This window comes from Amblyomma maculatum, unplaced genomic scaffold (assembly GCF_055883805.1).
Source record: "Amblyomma maculatum isolate TAMU_Amacu unplaced genomic scaffold, ASM5588380v1 scaffold_58, whole genome shotgun sequence".
Taxonomy (NCBI): domain Eukaryota; kingdom Metazoa; phylum Arthropoda; class Arachnida; order Ixodida; family Ixodidae; genus Amblyomma; species Amblyomma maculatum.
The window spans coordinates 60,717-83,950 of NW_028146783.1; the positions used below are offsets into that span (position 1 = coordinate 60,717).

The window sequence follows — 23,234 nt, forward strand, 5'->3', positions numbered from 1 at the left end:
AAAGTCACGCGTGTTACTTGTGTTCAAAATTCTGCTCAAAAGAGGCACAAAAAGAAGATGGCTTGAGTGAGTTTAATTATCACAATATATCAATGGTCTAATCTTAGAACACAGTTTAAATGTCCGATCTTTATTTGAACGATGTCTACTCAAGGTCGTGCCGCCCAAAGACACGATCATTTCTTAGCATGCAGCGTAATTGTATAATTTTTCTTTCACGAGATCAGAATAAAGTAGGCTGCAGTTGGGTTTTCTAGCGCAAATAATATGGTTGTTTTCTTTTTTAGTTTTTCTTTTTTTATGGAAGGCATGATAAAAAGGTTAAAAGGCGCGCTTAAACAGAAACCAAAACGTTCTTCCTTTCGACTTTCTTTGACCAGGCTTGTCTCAACCCTCAAAGTCAGTAGTCAAACGTAGCCAGTTTTTAAACATGGCCACTTTTGACAACTTTGCAACGTGCTCTCTGTAGTATCTGCAGTGCTGTCCGACAGCTGCGCGCACATGACCCGTGTAAACACAGTCATTCGCTTGCTGAATGTTATGGTGCGGACACCTTCCTTTTAAAAAAGGTTGCTCATTCTTCTTCACAATGGAAGTGCGCGAAGAACACAGTAAACGCCGCGAAGAGAAACTGTCCGAGGAGAGTCTCTTGCAGCTCGACAAATCGGTAAAATTTTCACGCGCTTTGCTTTTTTCCCCAGAGCTGTTCAGACAGGAGAATAAATACCGTCTAGCAAAAGCGACATGTGACCAAGGTTTATGAATGCTGCTGCCATATCGACACCTCACACCTCAATGTAACGACGACATACCGCCTTTCGTGCATCCGTTTCGGATCGTTCGCGTCAGTAGATGTCAAGAAGACGGATAGTGAGCATGGCGATGTACTTACGTAGTCTGCGGAACTTAGTAATTGCCAATGTCTGAAACCTGATGTGTGCAGTGCGGTGATCGCATCAATTTGTTCGAACTACGTTGCTCAGATTAGCATGTGCTTGGCGATCGCTTCTGGTTTCATTAGACTTACTTACTGGCGTTCTTCTCACTGATTTAAGTGGTTAAACATGTGAGGAGACATGCAAGACATCTTAAAACTTTTGAAACATGAGTGTGGTGCGCGACTCTGCAAAAAATCGTGTGATCTGAACGGATGTTCAACATTAACAAAGTGATGCAAGCAACTTTTCCACCCGAGCTGAAAAGGGAGGACGAACAGCACATATTTATTAAGGCAGCCGCTCGTTAGGTATTTAAGCAGTTGGAAAACACCATTTGGAGGCTATAGTAAGAGTGCGATTAAAGTGTTTTTGTTGCCTGGAGATGCGTAAGAATGCCACGGAGGGCACTCTGTTATTGGCCTTGTTGCCATGTTTCTGAATGCTAACCAAACTTCTGCTTCATTTGAAGCTGCAGCAGTTTGTTTGGCTCTTATTGATCTGCAGGCCTTGGTGGAACGAATTAAGAAGCTAGAGACACATGTGCGGCAGTTGCAGAACCTATTGCAAGCCAAGGACAAGCAGAAGCCCGTGCGACCAACCAGGCCATTCGACTTCACTCGGTTAGTCTCAGTTATGCAAACAGTGCAGCTGCCTCTCACATCTGAAGACTTTTTTTTTTGTGCTGCTAGCAGTGCATGGTAGCGATGCGATTGAAAAATGTCGGCGTATTCATTCTTTGTGTTATATTATCAAGATGCGGGAGAGCTCATACAAATCAAGTGTGCATTACCATGATGTCTGTTAATACTTATGTACAGCAATGCGGTAGCACATGTACAGGGCATTCTAGGGACTGATATATTCACATGGAAATATGACTTGCAAAATGCCAGGAGTGAAATGTCTTGGTCGAACAATCCCACTAACAAGGGTGTCTTAGGATGTCGCATCCAATAACCTGAATGATGCTTGACATGAGAATATGTGGCTGATGTGAAATGCACGTGACATCAGCATGAGGTTCATGTGTGCCTTAAAATGGGCCAGCCTTTCCAGCTTGACCTAAGGATAGGCGAAAAACATTATCTTTATTGCAGGCATAGCTCTATAGGACTCTCTGGTGTTGTCGCATCACTGCATCATGTTGTTGCATCACTAGTCTCTTTCTGAATTATTAATGTATTTAAAATGCCTAAAATATTGCTATCTAGTGTATGTACTGGGGAGCTCCCATAGAGGCCCAGGTATCCTTGTGGATAGGTGGGCTTTTTGTTGCCCAGCTGATGTTAGACCTGTAGTGATGATGTGGACTCTCACTGAAGCCGCCTAACTACAGTGCTGACTCGAATTGATTTCGTGACATTCAGCATTTTCCACAGATGTCCCTCATCACAGGATGAGCATATGTGCATAGCAGGAGTATGTTGACCTTTGTAGAAATACGCATATGCAGCAGATGGACATGCGTATCTATAGGCAGAAAAGTTTTTCCACACAGACAAGAGTTTTTAGTTTACTGAGACGTTTCCATGCTGATCCAGCCAGAACTTTAGATAGCTACGCCTTGCAGTGATGCGAACATCTTCCATGACAGTGGGTAGACTCCTTACTGGTCTTGTGGTTGCCCTGTCATCTGCATAGGTTCAAGCGGCGGCATGTGGCACTGCGGCTGTTCTACCTGGGCTGGGACTATGATGGCTACGTGCTACAGGAAGACACAGGCCACACGGTGGAAGCTGCACTCTTCGAGGCCCTGGAGCGCACCCGTCTACTGGAGGACCGTACCCAGGCCCACTACCACCGGTGCGGGCGCACCGACAAGGGCGTCTCTGCATTCTCCCAGGTCTGTCGCTTCCTTGTTTCTTGTCTTTTAGCAGTAACTCTATGACATACTGCTGAAACTAGCATTAAAGAAAGCAGCAAATATTTTATGAAAGTTATCACCGAGGAAGACTTGGGATTGTATCGAACTGGACATCTGATTTCTATCAGGACCTGGCTAAAAGTGCTAACTAGGGCTTTAGCTCAGCTAATGCTCCCCCCATCCCACCCTCCTCGAAAGAGCAATGCAGGTTGGTCCCTACTTTAAGACAGTAGAAACTGATTTCAATATGTATATGTAGGGTTTGCTTTATGAAACGTCAAAAGCTGGATCCCTTTTAAGTTGCCTCACTCTACTGAGCTTAGTACGTGCCTATGTGCCTAAAGAGCAGGCTCATTGGCCAGTTGGTGCATCTTGAAATTGTAACAAAATGGGATTACCATCAGATACAAAAGGCGTGGTCTTTTGTGTTTGCTGTACTGTACTCTTTATTTCATCTCTGTCTAACATCTCTTTTTGTGTACGAGTCCCCCCTCCCCCCCCCCCCCCCCTTTTTTTTTTTTTTTGCTGGTACTCCCAGTTTTTCTCTAATTTCAAGATGCACCAACTAGTCCAAGAGCTTGCTCTTTCGCACCACATTTCTCCTCCATAAGGTCTTTACCTGTGCACCTGTTGCTCACGGTCTTTTTCATGAGAATGGAGTAGTGTAATGGATTTAGCAATTAATGGCCTAGAAAAACACCTGTGTTGGGATTAGATGCCGAGAAGGAAGCTGCTCTCCTGCATTATTGGTGATGACTGCAGAGGAACTTGTTTTGATCATGGTCATAAGGCAGCCTTGCTTGGTCATGATTATAGGCAGTTTTGCAAAGTAATTGCATCAAGAATTATTATTTGAATAGTCTTGCTGCTTCAGCTTTCCCAAACACGGCGCCGACAACAAAACCTGCTTTGCTCTGCAGTGCTTTCCACCAATGAAGCTTCATGTTTGCATTGCTAGAGCAATGTGCGTAAGTACCTGGACATATGGTAGCTTTCTTCTAAGGCTGGTAAATAAAGCTGTGTATATATGGTACCTTGGTACAGCTATTTCAGTCTGTTGTTTTTCAAGAAAGTCTGGAAGCTCTGAGTTGACAGTTTGTTCCTTAAGCTAGTAAAGGGAAACTTAGCTCATTATAGTCTGCGCTAAGTAATGAACTTGAGACACAACATGCTGTGTACTAGGTCACCTATTATGTAAAATAAGATGAAGCATATAGTAAATTTTGCATGTGGCAAATGATGGTATGCTCAAAGAGTGCACTTCTTCATTTTGCAGTGCACATATTTTAAACATGTAACTCTATGACTTACCACGAGGTGCACATCATACAAGGTGTGATCGCACTGACTTAGAAAATTCATTTCATGGTCAAACAAGCTTCCTCATTGTCATTTGTCTGCTTGATGAGTATAAGTTCCCTCAGTCGGTCTAACCAGTCTTCTTGCAGTTTTGAAGCAGGCAATGCATTACGACGTGCTAACGTGACCTGTGCACTTGTAAGGTAGTGTATGAAGTTATTGTGGTGAAAGCACAGAGCATGGCACATGGCACTCCATGACAGGAGCAGCGTATTTACAGGGAAGCTGTGGAGCTGAAATGTTTATCCTGCTACCTTGTAAATAAACCACCAAATTTTCTATTTTCTAATAGAACCTCTCCTATATAGTAGTTTACATTTCAAGTCCCTGTTCTGTAACTGAAATAATTTTATGTATTGAATGTACCGGATGTCGAAATAGGCATGACGATTATGCCATGAGGGTTTACTTGTTTGTTGTTCTGTCAAACCTAAATTGTCAGTTTGTAATACAGCTGACTCTATCTCGGACTCAAAGAAAGTAGAAAACTTATGTGGAGTTTTATCTGAGGGCAGCATAATTAGTACAGTTAATATTTATAGAACCAAAGTGCTGGTTGGTTCAAAAATCAGAAGTTTGAATTAAGCAAGTTAGAATTGAGGGGTGACCACCATGTTTTGTTGCTAAGAAATTCGCCTGTCATACTCCTCGAAAGTTTACATACAAGTAACAGCTAATTTTACCCTTCGGTGCATTTGGGAGCTTCCTTGCTTTACTTCAAGGCACTTTATGTTCTGACACACAGTTCTTGATTAAGCTGTGAATGTAATCCTATTCTGGTGTGAAAAGACTCATTAATGGACAGCTGATCATTTAGCTGGCCTCCTTTAATACTATATTGTGGCTTCATGGAGCTCACTGAATATCAGAATGGTATGTATTACTGTTACCTGAATTCTGAAAATGGACAAAATAAGTAGGCTGCAGTCAGCTCTGCTCAATTTGTCCCTTTCTTTTTTTTTTTTTTGCTGAAGGAATCAGGCTTGCTGCTTGTTAATGAAAGTGTGGATTAGATTGATATAATAGTGATTTTGTTATAGTGTTGATCTGAGTGAGACTGTGCTCCAATGGGTTGCTAACCTTATGAGTGGGCCTGCTGGTGTGCAGGTGATCTCCCTTGACTTGCGGACCAACCTAACTGAAGGCACTGGTGTCTTTGCCCAGGAGGGCTACCAGCCAGACCCAAGCACAGGTATGGCCATGCTTGACTTGGCCATGAACACTTTTTTTTTTTTTTTTAATCGTCGCCTGCTTGCTGCTTGAGTGTGGAACACACACGAACTGGAGGGCGAAACAAGGCTCTGTGTTGAAGTCTTACGTTGATGGTGGCAACCAGATGCAGTGTCTTGTGGGAAAGTATGAGCAGGGGTGAAAACGAACGTGAGAGTGAACCTTATAGGATGCCGGACATGCATGTTGTAGTGCAAAAGGCATGACGGGCAAAAAGAAAAAGGAGATACTTTTGCCTGGTGGAATTTAAGCTAGTGGCTTCATGTGTTCTCTATTTCTATGTCGATAGAGGTAAGGATCACATGTCAAGGAAAAGTGAATGTCGATATCATTGGCCATGAGTGAAATATCTGATCAGCCGGTTGGTGTCGTCGTCACGACCACATGACCTCACTTGGGAGGTCATTTCACAACACTCTTATTAGACGTGATGTCAGGCGTGGAGTGAAAGTGATTGAAGTGTGACATAATGTGAATTAAATGTAGCTGCTTGTCTTTTTGTAACTTTATTAAGTAACTAATTTCACTTAGAAATTTCAAGAATTTCAGGTTTGTGGTGGGATTTCAGCCCACGACTTTTGGATTGCAGCCAAGCATTGTACCAACTAGGGAATGCAACACATGCTTGTATGGGTGAGGAACAAATGAAAATTTATATGTATGGCGTGTGGCCTTTTATACAAACTGGTAGTATGTTACGGCTGTATTCTAGTAAGTATGTGCGTAAGAGGAGACCAGAGGCCACTATCGCATCATACCCTTAAGGTGGAGCAGAAATGTTCCCCTAATTCTTTCTGTTGCGCCTTTTGTGCTGTAAAATATTATTGGGGACGAAATTTTCCAGAATTCATCATCAAGAATCAGAGCTCATAGCTCCGTTATTAGCCAATGTCTCTAGACCAGACTTGTTGACATGACAGCTGAGGCATGGGTTCTGTGATGTGAGATAGCGAAATCAACTTATCGCCTAAGAATATGCCACTTGTACGTGAAAATTCCTTTTCTTGTATCCTGGAAGCTTTTGTCTCCGATAGTACTACATATGTAGTACAGAAGGTACACCCGTCCATGTGTCTAACCTCAGCAGCAATACAGACACTGTAAGAGTGGCAAACCCTGTTGCTTTGAAGCTTCAGTAAGATTGTGAATGCTCTTCAGCTGGGTGCACTCCATAGAACGTGCTTATGCTTCACTTGAAATGTAGGGTTCATTGCAACAATGTACTGTGTTGTGGCCATGGCTAAGTGCAAGTCATGATGAGCATGATTACTGAACATTGCAGCCTTTGCTTAGCCCAAAGTATGTCGTGAGCCATTTAAGCAACTGCTAATAAATATTCACTACATTTGCTTGGTCATTGATCGGTGTCAGTGTGGCTTTAGTGGCACGACGAGACTGGGTCCAATTGCGGCTGGTTTGCCTGCTGCTCGTAAAAGGTTCGGCATAATAGTTGCTGGTAACATTTGCTGCTTGAGCGTGTTGCTCGACTGTTAGTGTCCTGTGCAGCGCCCCGGACTCAGGAGTTGGACTATGTGAAGATCCTCAATGGCGTCCTGCCACCGGAGGTCCGCGTGCTGGCCTGGGCACCCGTTGACCAAGACTTCAGTGCTCGGTGGGTGCTACAGCTCCACTGACTGCATTGAAGAACTCTAACGGCAGGTCAGGCTCACCTCCTGGCTGAGTGATGGCACAATTTTCATAACTTGGTAATGAGTGCAGTAACCAAATCGAAACCTTGTAACCAAACCGAAAAAAAAGCACAATTTTTTGTTAACATCCAGGTGTATTTGTGCGTAATTTTTGTGCAAAAGCACAAAAAAGGCCAGTGCAAAACAGAAACGAAATTTAAAAAAAATATATGTTTTATGTGAAGTTGCCTTGCCTCTGTCCATGCTTCCAACATAGGGGAACTTTCAGGACTGGCATCTTACGAGCAACCGTTTGGGCTAAGTGAAATTTCCAGTAACCCAGCACAGGTACCACATGGCATTGGGGTTTCATTATTACAAAGTCAAATGCCACAACATGTTTGCTAACATGGAGCTGTCAAATATGTGCACATCAGTGAGGATAAGTATTCTGGTATTAGGAAACTTCACAATATGTAGGAGTCCTTTGCATAGAGGTTCATTACATCCAGGTGTAACTTATGTGTTGAACTATGCGCTGGGGTAATTTATAATCATGCACTGTGATATCTAACATATCTCACTTTCATTTCCTTTTGTGAGTAAGAGGACAGAAAGGGCCCATGCTTAAGGAAAGGGCCTTAACGCTCTGTCACCTATCGCGATAATTGAGCCTATGTCCTTTTCATGTAAAATTTTATTCTTCTACTTCCCGGCTGTATGAGGAAAATTTTTTCTGCAGTATCATTTGTAGGGCATTCCGCAGTCTTCTTCGAGGCATTACATGGGCTTAAAAGATGCAAATTTTGGCGCATCTTTAATATGCATTTTCTAGGTGCCAATTTGTATTGCGGAGACCAATAATCATGCACTTGCAGGTTTGACTGCCGGCAGCGGACGTACCGGTACTTCTTCCCACAAGGCAACCTGGACATTCCAGTGAGCATTTCTTGGTTATTTTGAGAATTTTTGACAGTGTGGTGTGCCGAGCTGATGCATCAGTTGTCCATGCCTTCTAAGAAAATATTGTGCCATAAAAGATTTCTAATGTGGACTCGGGACAATTGCTTAGCTGCATGCTGTCGTAAGTATACTACTATGAAAGGAATATTGTATTTTTGTGAGAAGCACATGCTCTGTTTCCGTCAGTTATGCATGGACGTAGCCCTTTGCATACTTTGTGTTTTGTTTTGAAACCTAACCGGAACTTTTGAGGGCTTTGTCATCTGGAAGTAGTATATAACATATCTTTTAGCTTCCTATTATGGACTTTGATAAACATATCTTGTCATGACTGCTCATTGCTCAGCTCTTTCCTTTGGTCAGACTGCATCTATATCTTGTAAAAATCATTTTCTGAGATAGAATTTGCTATGGAGGCCTTGATAATTGTTTAACAGATTTTTTAAATTTTTTTTAAAGTGACACTTCATACTTTGTCATAGTGGTGAGCTCTGGATCAGTTTCAGCCACCTGAGGTCCTTTAATTTGCACTGGAATCTCAGTGCATTGGGGTTAATTGCATTTCAGCTTAATGATGGCCACACGGGCTTGTTTAAGCCCTTGAACCCATGTCCAGCATCTGCGCACGTTAGTCACTGAACTACTGTGCAGAGAGTCTTGTTAATCTTATTAATTATACACAGCATGGCTGTGTTGACTTTGTATTGCATTCATAAGTCCACTTTAAGGCATTTACACCGTGTCCCAGATTTCATGTCAAAATTTGGATCTTGTGTTCAGTTGACCATGTACTTGTTAATGCAGTTCCGGGCTGTAGATGCAAAAGCATGTTGTGAGGCCAGAGTCCGCTACTGGGAATTCCATTTAAACATCCCTGATCAGTATTTTTGTCGAATGGTGTGATTATGGTGCGACCTCCCCCTTCCTTGTAGAGGATGCGAGAGGCTGCTGCGCTGTTGGTTGGGGAGCATGACTTCCGGAACCTCTGCAAAATGGATGTGGCCAATGGTGTCACAAACTACAAGCGTTGCATCCTACAAACTGACATCTTCCCCTGGACGCGGCCGCCGGCTGCATCTACTGGGGGAGGAAGCCCTACCATGCAAAGCACAAGGTAACAGAAGAGAGCTTGCAACAAGCAGTTAGATGGAGGCGCAAAGAAAGTATAATGGGCACTGTCCTTTAACGTAACTGTCAGATTTGGCCATGATTGGCCTTCTTCACGCATTATTTGGGCTCGCAAAAATCACGTGACAGAAGCACCAGTACAGTTGGACTGCAGTTGAGTTCTGGTCAGTGTGTATTTCTTCTTCTGACTGCGGAAGCACTGGCAAAACAGGACATGAAAGGATCAGGAAGGTGAGACAGGAATGCGATACTGTGGACGCTCCTGCTCTGTATTTATTCCAGTACCGACATATCGTCCTGGTGGGCATTACAGTAGCGGGGACGAGGCAAACAAAAAAAAGGAACACTTGACAGCGTTGAAGTTACTTATTGAATTAATACAGGCATCAAATACAGCGTCCTGATGGGCATTACAGTGAGGGGTATGAATAGATAGACAAACACTTTATTGCACCAAATTAATAAATAAACACAAGCAGCAAATACGAGCAATCAATCTTTGCACCAAAGTACTAAACACAGGCAACAAACATCGGGAGATCACTCATTGGACACAAAAGGAAAAACCAACCAGCCTACAGATACTGACTAAGCACATTGGAAAACCTTACATGATCAGCAGTTTAAATTATCTCGGGATGCAGCCAGTTCCACTTACTGATAATGCGTGGAAAAAATGAGTTCTTATAGGCAGACGTGCGGGCAAAGATTTTCTTAATCTTTAAGCTCTGACCTCGTTGCTCAGACACTTAACTCAGTGCTTGTAAATAGTATGTACTTTAAGCTAAGGGTGTTTCACTATAGAGTGCATCCCGCAAAAATAAGAGGCGAAATCGTTCACGATGCAAGGAGAGGTCCACCCAATTTGTCCGGCGTTTAATAGCAGAGATGCTGCTGAGAAATTGGTAAGAACTAGTTACAAAACGGGCAGCATAATTCTGAATAGCTTCTAAAGTGTTAATGAGATGCTATTTGGAGAGGTCCCATACAATGCGGGCATATTCAAAGATGGGCCGGACATTGGTTATATATTTAGAGGGTGCTGCAGGGCTTGCTTAAAGTTTCTCTTAATAAAGTTAAGAACGCGACCTTCCTTCTCCTCAAGACTGCTTGAACAAATATGAGAAAGAAGGAAAAAGGGATGCCCTAATGTCACTGGATGTGTCGTTTCTAACTGTCAGTGCTTAAATACCTGGTGCATAAACCTTGCTCTTTCCAAGTTTCTCTGCACATTTCTTGTTTAAGAACCTCTCAATGAGGCTGCTTGCAGCAGTGGTTCTACTGTGGCTCCAAGTTAAGGTTTGAGAGTTTGACTTAATGGTAGTGGAAAACTTGAAATGCGAAAATAATCACGATTTGAAAATTTGAAACACATATTTCTAGAATATGCTGCACAACATGTATGTAAGAAAAACTACTGGGGACTCATTGGTGTGTTTAGTCATGTCACTGAATCAAAGCCTGGTTTTTTTGTGTATGAAAATGGCAGTTGCTAATAATAGGCTGTGGTGTGTGGCATCCTATGTTTGGACTGCGCTGACCATTTGCAGGATGAAGTGAATCAACTGTTTACTTTTTGACGATAGTAGCAGACAAGGCATTGACATCAAATTGATTGAACTCGTAATTTCGTCTCATGGATGATAACCTTTTGATTGCCCAACAAGAAAAGCTTTTAAAAGGCAACTCGAGGTTTGTTTGCTTTTTTAGCATTTTGAGTTGGTAATCAAACAACATCCCTTAGAGTTCCTTCTCATTGAAAACGAAATATAACAGTTTGCAAAATACCGAGAAGTGTTCTAAAAGAACAAAAGTCAGGAATACAAAACTGGATTTCAACAAAGCAATTACTTTGTTATGACAGACCAATCTACAATGTTATAGGTACTCTCACAAAACCTGTTGAGTATGCATTGAATAGCTAAATTGGCGGGTGTAAGTGACAGCGTGTGTCATTACTTTTCTAAACACAAAAACAGAGCGAGAAGTGACAGCTGGTTGCCTAGTGACTTCACATATGACGCAAGGCTGCCTGTGAAAATCTCTTCTAATAAGGTCATGTAAATGTAAAATTTTTATATTTGTTTATGCTGGAATAAAACACAGCCCCGCTGCGAAATTTGATGCACAGGACAGGAAAGCAGTGAAGACTTTACCGAGAAAATTACTCTGTGAAGCATCTGCTGCATTAGCTTTTTATGCACTGAATGATAATTCCTGTGATTGAGATGTCGAATTTCTAGTCGTTCGCTAGTATAGATCTGGTGACACATAAGAGAATTTGCAGCACGGAACGGTGTGTTTGTGGAAATTACTAGACTACACGACAGCGTCATGACAGTGAGGAGTTGCTGACTATGAAGTTAACATGTCAGCAGTGGTTTTATTCCACTCCTCCACTTTATTAAGCTACTGCTGAGTAATTCAGAGGTGTGCCTTGTCGTCCCTGAAGAATCCACTGGGTGACAGTTTCTAATGCAGTGGAACCAGTCCACCACTCCATTGGTTGAATGTGGTGTTGGGGGTGCCTGTTTATTGTGCAGTCAGAATGGCTCCAGTACCTCAGTCGACCATGGAGATGGCTGTGAAGATGGCTATCGGCTTCTCTGCCTGGAGATAGTGGGCCAGGCATTCCTGTGGCATCAAGTGCGTTGCATCGTGGCCGTCCTGTTGCTGGTGGGGCAGCGACTCGAGGAACCTCAGGTGAGCAGACTCTCCTGCTGCAGGTTGACTAATCTGTCTTGAGTTGTTGTAGCGGGGAAAGTGTGTCTGTGGAAGGTCCCACTAGCAAGCCTCAAAGGCAAGATGTGTCCTTATGGTTTGTGCCATTGCAAAATTTCGTTTTAGAGTGTAAAGGCATCACACCATTTTTTGATATACTTGATGGCATGTATGAAATTAAGGGCTTTCTTTTTTTTTTTTTTTCACTCTATAACTGAAACACTACAACTCCTTTCATTTTTTGTAGAACAACCAATCTTTTCAGTGAACATGGTTAAAATGTTGTACAGATTGTGCATTCCTAGCTCAAAGAAAAAAAATGCTTTTTTCTGTCTGTACGTGCTATATGTGCCATGTGTGCTATTTTTGTGCAGGTCATATCAGAACTGTTGGACGTCGTGAAAAACCCCCGGAAGCCACAGTACACCATGGCATCAGGTAAATGAAAGCTTACACTTGTGTTACCTGTGCTTGTGATGGGATGAGGCACGCAGCCTAGAATCAATGGCATAGTCAGGCTTGCACTGTTAGTATTTACAGGGACTTCTATAGTTGGGTACCAAAGTTTAAAAAACTCCTTTGTGAAAAGTACTGACATATTTAAGTGAAAATATTGCTCACAAGGTAGCATACCATGGTATGCTACCTTCTTTGCATTCTTTGAGAAATCATTTAATGTTGGCACTTGCCTCTGTTTTCCCAAATCAACGAGAAAAGCAGCTTTTCATTGATTCCGGAAAAGTGGGGTTAATACCTATACTAAATCACTTTTCAAACAAAGTAGATTGTAATATGCTACTTTGGGAGCGATGTTTTCACACAGATATGTCAGTACTTTTCGTATTGAGGTTTCTTTTGCCTCAAATAGACTATAATAGTTTTTGCAGAGAATATTCTAGAAGTCCAGCACCTAAATACGGAAGTGTCTGTGTAGCTGATAACTGGTGATATTCAATTCCAAAAGACAAGCATTGCAAAGCTGTGATACATGCATACATAATGTCATACAAGTGTGATATATAGTGGCAGGCAAGACAAAGTGGACTCAGAAACAAAATGCTGTTGAGAGGCAGGTGACCCTGGCGGGGCCTTGAAATATTACGTATCGCCTTTCTTTGGAATGCAACAGATAGATGTTCAAATCAGCTTGTGAGGGTAGTTTTACTGTACTGAAATTGTTTTGATAAAGGAATCCTTTTTCTGCTATTTCTGCTGAAGATTACATTTAGGCTAGGGAGGCATTTACTTAGAAAAAAAAGTATATACTCCAAGTACACACCATAAAAATGTGGTGGCACAAACCATGACATATACTTCACAGCGAGATCTGTATAGGATATGGTCATGGGTTCTGTGGTGTAAAACGAAGCAGAAACGAACAGCTAAAGGAAAGTTGCCGTACTAGCCGCACCGCATAATTCCGTTCTCTAATGGTAGGGTCCCGCAACTTTTTTCCTCAATGGTTGTCTCTCATCGAATTAAACGGCAATAGTTGCTAGGAGGTGGCTGTGAATACAACGTAATGGTAACATACACTGACTGAAGGCAGGAAATGATTACGGTGAAGGTAAATTAATTGCATAGTGTAACCGTTGCCATACGTTCACCTCCTGGCTCTGTTCACGGCTGGTATTGCGGCTATTAAGAGTAAAAAAACATCATATTATGCAACCTAATGGGGAACACACCCCAGGAAAGATGTTAGTAATTTATTTGAATGTTGTGAATTCAAAAAAAAGAAAATCGGAAAAAAATTGCTATCAGAGGATACGAATAGATGTTTCAGTGCTGAGATACATAGTGTTAATCCATTGCACCACAGAAGTGACGGGAACGGCTGGCTTTAACCCCATAAGGGCTTTAATACTAAAAAAAAATTCTGTTCCAATATTGCGAAATTTTTTATGTTTTATTTACCATTTGCTGTTGCCTATAGTAATACACCATACATGGTTCCATTTAGGTCTAATATAAGAAGTAAATAAATGCCAGAAAAAATATAGAAAACAATGTCTTGAATAGTCCTGCACACTTGTCCATTCATAGTTCACATCAAACTAGCTTAGATTGCTGTCTGTGTGATAGCGCTCAAAGCGTGGTACCATCGCGAGAGCTGGTCGACGTCTCCTCGTTGCACTCTTGTCGGTATAAACATCATCACTATCTTCTTCGCTTGAAGAATAAAACAATCACTTGCACTGTCATAATCTGATGTATAATGTTATCCTGCATTGGAATGCCACACGGATGATGCCATGTTTGTTTGAAAGTGGGGGAAAGTGTATGAAACACAGAAGACACCTTGCGCCATCTTGTGCGCAAACTATAATTCAGTAAACGCTCAAAATGCAAAACATGTGCTGCCATCTATGTTTTAAATAGAAAAGCACCATATGACGAGTTGAGTGTACAGCGGTGTGAACTGGTGCTCGTGCCATTTCCCTCAACCCCCCTGCACTTAGAGGGCGCCACTTGACAGCATAGCGAACAGTGTGTTTGGCACTGCAAATAGTTATCACTGCATCTCAAGTCCTATAGGTGTAGCAACTGGCTGTCAGATTTTGTTTTCTTCTACAGACGGTTTTTGCACTTTGTCGCTGTATTCATTTGGATCAGTCAGATTGGGAACTTGGTCCTCATGCTCAGCTGGGGAACTTTGAATTTGACGAAGCATTGCTGTAACTGATATTACTGTTGAGTTTACCTGAGGCTCTGCTTTTTGGTTTCCATTCTGGCGCCAGTGTGTATGTGTGTTTGATGTGTGACTGTGGTGTGTGCAGAGCTTCCACTGGTGCTCTATGACTGCCAGTTTGAGGGCCTCGAGTGGCAGCAGGGCCCAGTCGAGGCAGAGGCAGTCGCTACACACCTGCAGGCACTGTGGACACAGGCACGGATCAAGTGGGTCTCTCTCTCTCTCTCCTGTACACTGGAGATGAGATGCTGACACTTTTCAAGTTTCAACTCCTTTCCACCAGGATTCCTAGTGCACTGTTAGTGTAGCAGAGCTGCCAAAAGTACATGTGGACACATTGTGGCTAGTTTTGTTATGGGCATTTTGAAAGATCATGTTTGTACTGTATCATTGTTTGCTACATGAGGCAAATTGTTATGCTTGCTAGATCAAATCAGACCATTCCCAAAGGAGCGCGACCACATGTTGCTATTTGTGCCACTTTCAATGGCATTCTGGACTACAAGGGAACGTTGTCTGCAAAATGACCCGTCAATTTTTAAAATCTTTTGAATGAAGTGTAGATGAGAGCGATGGCCATACTGCTCTGTAAGACACTTGCTCCTAGCATTGCCAGAGTTAATCTGAGTCTACTGTGTCCATCACAACAGCCACTTGACAGTGTAGCTGACACTGGGTAGTAACCATTGTTTGATAGCCTTGACTTTTCTGACCGACAAGGTTTTCTTCATCCTTCGCCTCTTTCCGGCACTTGGTGTCAAAAACAAAATGAAATCAACGTGGCAGTGGTGCAGCACATGCACATTTGAAACTGTGCAGTTTGAATGCAGCAGCAATATGTGCATAAAGCCACTTGTAGCATTAAAAGGGGTACTGGTTACAACCCCCACCGAATCCTTATTCTTTACACAAAAATCAATATTGTGGCTCTCTCCGGATGTGTTGGTGTTTGCCCATAGGAAAAAGATACACCTATCGCTTTCTACATAAATAAAGACTTTATGATCACCGCTAAAGTACTATGGCTTCTGGGATGTGCATCCAAAATTTGGTGCCGATGCATGCAGTTTAATTGAAATGAAATCGGTCAGTGATGGAGGCACCCATATTTATATTTTTGGCTTTTCTAGCCTACAGAAGGTCAGTTTTCGCTGAAAATAAAATTTTTATCTTCAGACTCCTGCATTCTATGAATGCAAGCCAATTACAGTTTGTCCTCATTGACCCTTTAAGCTGAGATTGCAGCTTCAAGTGTTGCACTGCAGCATTTGAAGTTTACAGGTATCGCTGCAGTAGCAGCGGAACCCGCTTGCACGAGTAGTGCACGTGGAAAAATATGCTGTTTTAAATTTACATAGTCCTCAATTCCAGCTTGAAGTGCAGTGGCATCCATTGCATGCAAGTTCCACGCAAGTTGGTTTCACGTGACCCTCGCGCGTTCTTCCTTGCAGGAGTGCCCTGATGGAGAGCATGCTGGCGGGCTTGCCCAACGTCCGGAGCCAGCCTCGCTGCCTGCTGCCATCCGTGGCACGCAGCCACAAGCCCCTTCTGGAGCGGCCCATGTGTGGTACGTGCGGACGTTGATTTCCACATTGTCCTGCCCGAGCCACCTCCTGTATGTGCCCCCACTTCACAGTGAGGGACTCTCTTGCATAACAAAACCATTCTGAAGGCTATGGATGTTCCCCACTTCACAGTGGGGGACATCCATTGCCTTCAGAATGACTTTGTTATGCAAGAGCTCATATGGCATGGATTTTTTTTTTTACTAGGCTTTGAAAGTTCTAACGACTACGAGCAATGTTGTCTGCTATGACGCAAATTGATAGAAGTACAGGTTTTTATGATAGTAGGATACAACTTAAAAAAAGAAAACGAAAAAAAAAAAAGGCAGTTGCTAACTATGGCCGGCGTCTGTATTACTCTGTTGAACAGTAAACAGAATCAGTTCTTGATATTTGACAATACCAAGCAAGCCAGAGGCATTTAAATTCTCGTGCTTTTAATTTGCTGTGATGGTTAGCTGTCGTTATAGAATGGTCGGGTGATGGGCAATCAGAAAAGCCCTAAAAACGGACTACCTACTTTCTCCTGAGAAGGAATTATGTGTGTTGGTTACTGCGGACTTAACTTGTATCAGACTATAGGAGCAGCGTACACGAAATCTGTTAAGCTTCAAGGAGGCATCATAAACATTCAGTGCTGCTTGAGAGCGAGGTCCAAATGTGGCACAGTACAGCGCTTTGTGGCCGCTGCAGATATGAGCGCCCAAGGCAAGTGCCATTATAGTAGCGTTTGTTTTTCAGGCAGCTTGGAAGAGCGCATGGCATCATTTGCCAAGCGACGGAAAATCTGCACAGACGAGCGAGGAGACAGCCAAGAAGACGACATGGTGGAATAAAGCAGTAGGTCCAATAGACTGTTCCCCCCTTCCCAGAGTGGCTCATTAATGCATTGAACCTGGGCTTCCTTCAAATGGAATGCATGTGCAGTGCTTTTTGCTTTCTCAGTAGTAACAGCAGTGCAGTATCTCATTTCAATACGGGGCATTGAGTATTTTCTGGCACTTTGTGCTGAAGACAGACAGACTTGAACCATCTATTTGTTAAAACCGATTCCACTCTGAACCTCACAGGTGGCATTGAACTGTTTGCTAAATTGAGTTTAAAGCTGTGAACGAATGAAAGTGCCCATTTTATTGACTGGGTCAGTGCAGAAGCATTCACAATTCATACAAAGTTGGCTAACTTTTTTGCGGTAATATTGCTAGGAACCACAATCCAAGCGACGGTGGTTGTAGTTCAATAAAGACAAAACACAAAAGGCCGCCCACATACTCTGCAATGTCTTTGGTAAAGAACACCAGGCGATTTAAATTATCCAGCTCTAAATTCAAGATGGTAGACGTATCACGTGAATATCAAGGGCTTGAGTTAGAAATTCCGAAGCTGTGTTCACCATTGTGGTTTGACACCCTAGCAATTCAAGATGACACCATTTTAGTTCACGTGGTGCCACCCAAGATGGCGGCCACCCCATGGCCCTCCTGGGTTAAGTGGTGCCAAAATGGTGACGACCATGTCACATGGTGCCACCCTAGATGGCTGTTTATTGAGTTGTATCAGACTATAGATCTTGTGGTTCCTGAGAAAGGAAGCCAAATATTGCAAAAATTGATAAAACAGACCTTGTAATAATGAGAAAGCTCCATTACAATACTACACGCTCAACAAATGAATGTTGGTGCGATAAATTTGGTTAATTTAATTCTCTTTAACTTTGATAAGTTGAACTAGGAGCACTGTTCTGGCTGACACCAAGTATAAGGTGTCTGACGCTACTTAATTCGGGCACGGGTAGCTTGCACATGGAACATGGTACAGCAGTGCCTGCATAACTCAGTCGTGCGCGCTACGGCAGGCATGACAGCAGTCAGAACTCCGCCACTGCCGGCAAAACTCGCACATGTGATGAAGTCGCATCGCTGTAATGCCTGTACATATTTCTATCTGTTGCATCCAAGAGCTTCCTTCACCCTTTGAGTATGTTGTCTGCCATGTTTCGAGGATGTTTCAGTCCTCAAAACGCGGCGAAGCCATCTGTGAAGAGGCACAACTGCTACTGCGTTGATTGCACCATTAAAGAATGCCACGGAGGCACGTTTTTGGAGCAAATCTTCAACGTGTGCACGAAGCACATGACGAAACTGAAAAATCGTTGCTGTTATGAAGTCTTCATCTCATATGTATAGACAACTACGTTCTAGACATTCATTAGATATAACTAGTGTGATGCAAGCGGTTTATGAGCTGTTTCTAGGCCCATTTGACCATTCAGAATTTGGGATAATTCAAACGTTTTTTTCTTTGTGACCTCATTTTTCTTGGTCCATTTAAGCTGAGTTAACAATTTACTGTATAAAGAGCCACTAGCTAGGTAACAATCACAACAACGATTACTGCTTGTTTTTTTTTTTTTTTCTTTTTGCTGCGTTGCTTTCTAGGCTTTTCTAATCAGGTGTGTGCTTGTTACTACAAATTAAAATCACCTGTCAGCCTCAAACAGCTATTGCTCCTCACAGCCTACTGGTCAAACACCAAATAACAAAAATATCTGCTGGAGTAGTGCTCCCAGCATTAAAAATAAGTGCAACATTTATCCTCGGTATTTTTAAGGTCTGTAATGACCGATGTTCACAACCTTTGCAGCATACTAACAACTGGTGCCACACCCTTAGGTCATCCATGTGTGCTGTTGACAGTGAGTTCTGCAGAATAAGAACTCACCCACTACGTCCCGCGTCGGGAAGCCTTGCCAGAAATAAACAGGATGACAGCCGACATAGGCTATGGCATATATCCACAAAGGTTAACTTCAATAATCATAGGTAACAGATAAGCATATGACATTTTAAAAGAAATATATATAAATAAGTCTTAATAATGAAATTCATTTATGCTGTAAATGTCACAAGTCGTAAATGACATTGCACACTGAACATAACACTGGGCATTGTTGGTCACCACAGAGGCTGCGTAAACTGCCGTTTTGATATAAAAAAAATTGTTTGCTCAAGAATGAGACATTGAAAAAAGATGCTATTCTTAAATTTTAGCTACCCAGTTCCCTTAATTATCAAAGTTTTGATTGCATGGTTTCGTTTTTGTCATGATGTGTAAGGCATCAGTATACATGGATATGGTGTTTGCCTATGGATGCTAAATAATTTATAATAATGTATTCTCTTACGTTTTTGGTTTTAAAAGAGAACAGTGACACTAAAGGTCAATTTAGGTCATGGCACAACTGTTGCTTCATATACTGTCATTTAGGTTTCGGCTACTTGGGTTTGTGGGGATATATGTTCCAAAGCGACTCTGGCTACGAGGGTTACCGCAGCGGAGAGCTGCGGTTATTTCAGTAACCTAGGGTTCTTTAATGTATACTTGCATCGGACAGGCGCCTTGCATTTCAAGGCCGCCACGGCCCTTTCAGCTTTCAAGCAGTCTAGCTTTATCAATGCAGTAAATTTTAATGGGAAAGTCATGAAAGATTGCAGTCTCCTATGATTCATATGACCTAAATTAACCTGTGGTAGAACAGCCACCATGCAGCTGTTGATACCGAGAGTGAAATAGCATGAGGAGAAATTAAACTATGAATAAGAGATTTTAAATGAATACTATGTGGCAATTCGTGTACTATAATAATGTCTTGTACATCATTACAAGAAAGAAAGTATGAGACTGAAATTTCTTGTCCATAGTCCTTTAACCTAGTACAAAAAAAAAAAAAAAGGCCGCCTCTCTTCTATCATAAATAACTATGAAACGGTTTCCCCATGCGGCTGTTGCCATATGCATTATCTGCAACTGCACACAGTAATGTCATCGCAAAGACAACGACATGCTATCGATTCCCACTGCTTTGCAAAAATTTAATTGCACAAATGGGGATGTCGGTAACGGGGGGTTCACGCCCTCTTCTCGTCTGGCCCTCGTGCGGTCTGTATGCAGCCTCACGGGCGACCAGAGGTGCAATGGAGGCAACAGCACAATGCAGTGCTGTGTGGTGCATTTAATTTACTCCAGGCTGACAGAGGGCCGCTCTTCAAGAGTCAGCGTCTCCTTGGGGAACAGCTGCAGCTCCTCCAAGGTCTTGTTTCCATCTAGGTCCGACAGCTGCAGGAACAATGCAGAGCAGATAAAGGAAAGGTTAATAGCGCAACAAAAAGACTCACAAATAGGCACAAATAGACACACAGGACAGGCGTCGACTCTATGGCATATACCCACAAAGGTTAACTTCAATAATCATAGGTAATAGATAAGCATATGATATTTTAAAAGAAATATATATAAATAAGTCTTAATAATGAAATTCATTTATGCTGTAAATGTCACAAGTCGTAAATGACATTGCACACTGAACATAACACTGGGCATTGTTGGTCACCACAGAGGCTGCGTAAACTGCCGTTTTGATATAAAAAATTCTTTCTCGAAACACCACATACAAACTTCTTCAACATCCAAATGCTCCCACAAAGTCAGCAACATATGCATAGCAATTTAGGCCTACCCTGCCTAACAGCATTTAAGAGTCGACCTTCACTACTATACAGCGAGAGAGATGATACTAATACTAATGCACCAACTAGCCCAGCAATCAGTTTTAAATTCAGAGCAGCTCCGTCAGTTTCGCAAACTTGCTCTGCAGGGTTGCTAACGAGAGAGGCGGTGCTCAAGCGGATATAAACACACCGAGCAGCAGCACACACGACGACGTCTGGCAGCTGGGCATGTGCCTGTTAATACAATAAATATGTATAACGGCGCAGATTAACGATGCCACGGTTGCACGTATCATCTGGCTGATTAAGCAACTGATGTTAATCGCTTGCGAGGAAAGGACGCCTTTTTTATTGCAGTCGCAGCTACTAAAGGGTCACTGGCGCCTGATGCGTTTTGTTACGAATGGCTAGAAATCTTGGGAAAGAGAGAAAGAGATGTACTCTGAGGCACTTTTAGTTGTGCCAGGAAAGTTAACTAGCTAAGAGTGCTCACAGTAGTGAGCTTTCAAGGGCCCACAGAGCAGGCAGGCATTGTATGATGCCGGGATGATGAGCAACTTTGTACAAACATAAAAAAAAAAAAAAAGAAGAAGGATGCTAGCACATCACTTTTTTTTTTTTCTGTATTCCTCTCTTCATTTTGCAGCAAACGGGGCACTTTTTAATTTCAAGAAAACAAAAGCGGCCAGTGTGCCCAATTTGTACAAGGCTTTCAGATGGGAGAAAACACACAAATGGGAAGGACAAGGAGAACATGAATTTACCAAAGCATGACCCTGCTGTATAAGGAAGCATGGACAACACTGACAATAATCTCATCACAGATAAGCAAGGACAGATGCTGCAGCTTGTCCTGTGAGCTCAGAAGTGCGGCTTCCCTCATGGACACCATGCTGGCAAAGGCTAACACTGCCCCAGGCGTTTGACAACATTAGATCCATGTTCTTCCGAAACCACAGGCAAGTTTTTTTTTCTCTCCGCCCTTTCGATCCTGGCACCAGGCAAGTTGCAACAGCAGCACAGGGCAGCTTCTGCATCTCTGGACATCATGAAGCACACAAAGTATACCGGGTTCGTTTATCATTATTTAAACCCTATGAGACGCACACCGGTGTGATCTTTGCTGGTGGATTGTAAACAAAGGCGAGCATTATGTATGTGATGGAATGCAGTAATTAAGTAGTTAATTAAAATTAACTAATCAACACTTTAAAAAAATTAACGCTGTCAGCATAAAAGTAGAGTCCAGTTTATAAATTTTTTTCATTGGCAATGTCGTTCGAAATATTTCATTTTTTCAGTTCGTAAAGCTGGCTTGCTGCAATGCACTTTCATAAAATGGTGCTGTTCGCATTTGTAATACAGAAAATCGAAAGCCACCTGTCTATTGTGCCACAGAAAAAGTGAACGTTATTTCCACGATAATACCATGCCCAGCGACACCATTTAATAAATGTGCATTTCAGGAAGCCAGCTTAATGATCTAAAAAAAAAAATGTGTATTTTTGACATTAAGCCCTTCAAGCTGCATTGTCAATAAAGAAAACTTAAAAGCTGCACTCATATTTTCTTCTCATGGCCTTCATTTTCTTAATGTAATTGGCCCCTGAAATCAAAAGTAAAAAGTAAATTAGTTAATTTTAGTTCACCATATCATCACTTAGCTCTATCACATACATAATTTCTGCCACCTGCACAGAGCTCACCGAAGTATGTTTAAAGTAACAATTTGTAAATAGTTGAAAATAAAAACACCTGGTATACAGAAAACAAGCAAACAGGGGAGCTCACATCTCGCCGGGGCCATGCCGAGAGCAGCCGGTAGCGTTGCGAGGGGTATCCACATGATGCCAGGTACAGCAGCAACTGGCTGAGTGGTGACTGGGCCAGGAAGCGCCGGTTTAGCACATCACCCGAGGGTAGCCGCACTCGAAGGTGTGTCACGGCACCCTCGCTGCCGCCATCCTCGGGGGGCTCGGCAGGCACCATTGCTGCTAGGGACTCCAGCATGGCCTGCGTGGGTGTGTGCGTGGCGAGAAACTGTCACCCTTGTGATCGGGATACAAGTCACCCTAGCCGAGGCTCTGATCACATTTCACCTTCCGTTCAAATCCATTTCATTGCCCCAAACGACCAGCAAGATAGCTGCTCTACACGTACACCCATTTTCTCTTCATGATCTGATCAAGCCGCATTTTATCCAATAGCCTATCACTCTCAAGTCATGCGTACCAACAGCCTATTGTTCTAAGGAACACCGAAGACAATTTGAAGTTGTCGTGCACCGATTTGTCACAGCATTATTATGACAAAGACACCACCGTCACTGAAAGTGGAGCTTTTGATAAGAGAGAATGGGCACTAATGAAAAGGTCATATGTGGGTGTCGCCACTGCCAGCTGATTTCATGAGTAAACAATGATGCGTTGACAGTATTTGTTTTTTTGTGGATACTGAAGGCTATGCTACATGTAACACCATTCAGTGAAAAAACCGTGATCACGGAATCCTTTAGTGTAGCCACTGTGATTTTGTATAGAGTAAGGTGTAAAGTATAAAATGCATTTTTCTCCGCGATAAATCAGTGCTTTGCTGCTAGCCACAAGGGGTCATAGAACAGAATGTGGCAAAGGACAAT

The 23,234-nt window shown here is 42.5% G+C and overlaps 2 protein-coding genes across 2 annotated transcripts in view; one reads left to right on the top strand and one right to left on the bottom strand.

Moving 5' to 3' along the window:
• Positions 1 to 451: 451 nt before the first annotated feature.
• On the top strand, positions 452 to 16,966 carry LOC146170735 (tRNA pseudouridine(38/39) synthase-like). The gene is made up of 12 exons (XM_084586804.1): positions 452 to 667; positions 1,443 to 1,558; positions 2,580 to 2,781; positions 5,269 to 5,353; positions 6,898 to 7,003; positions 7,898 to 7,958; positions 8,915 to 9,096; positions 11,654 to 11,813; positions 12,206 to 12,269; positions 14,612 to 14,729; positions 15,975 to 16,090; positions 16,830 to 16,966. The coding sequence occupies exons 1-12, from the start codon at positions 536 to 538 to the stop codon at positions 16,922 to 16,924; spliced, it is 1,437 nt and encodes a 478-aa protein (XP_084442930.1). The 5' UTR covers positions 452 to 535; the 3' UTR covers positions 16,925 to 16,966.
• Positions 16,967 to 19,948: 2,982 nt separating this feature from the next.
• Positions 19,949 to 23,234, bottom strand: part of LOC146170736 (FAS-associated factor 1-like) — a 30,946-nt gene continuing 27,660 nt past the window's right edge. The window contains exons 17-18 of the mRNA XM_084586807.1: positions 22,388 to 22,609; positions 19,949 to 20,204 (exon numbers count right to left, since the gene is read on the bottom strand). Of these exons, the coding sequence (XP_084442933.1) occupies positions 20,106 to 20,204; positions 22,388 to 22,609 (321 nt within the window). The 3' untranslated portion in view covers positions 19,949 to 20,105. The remainder of the gene's footprint in view (positions 20,205 to 22,387; positions 22,610 to 23,234) is intronic.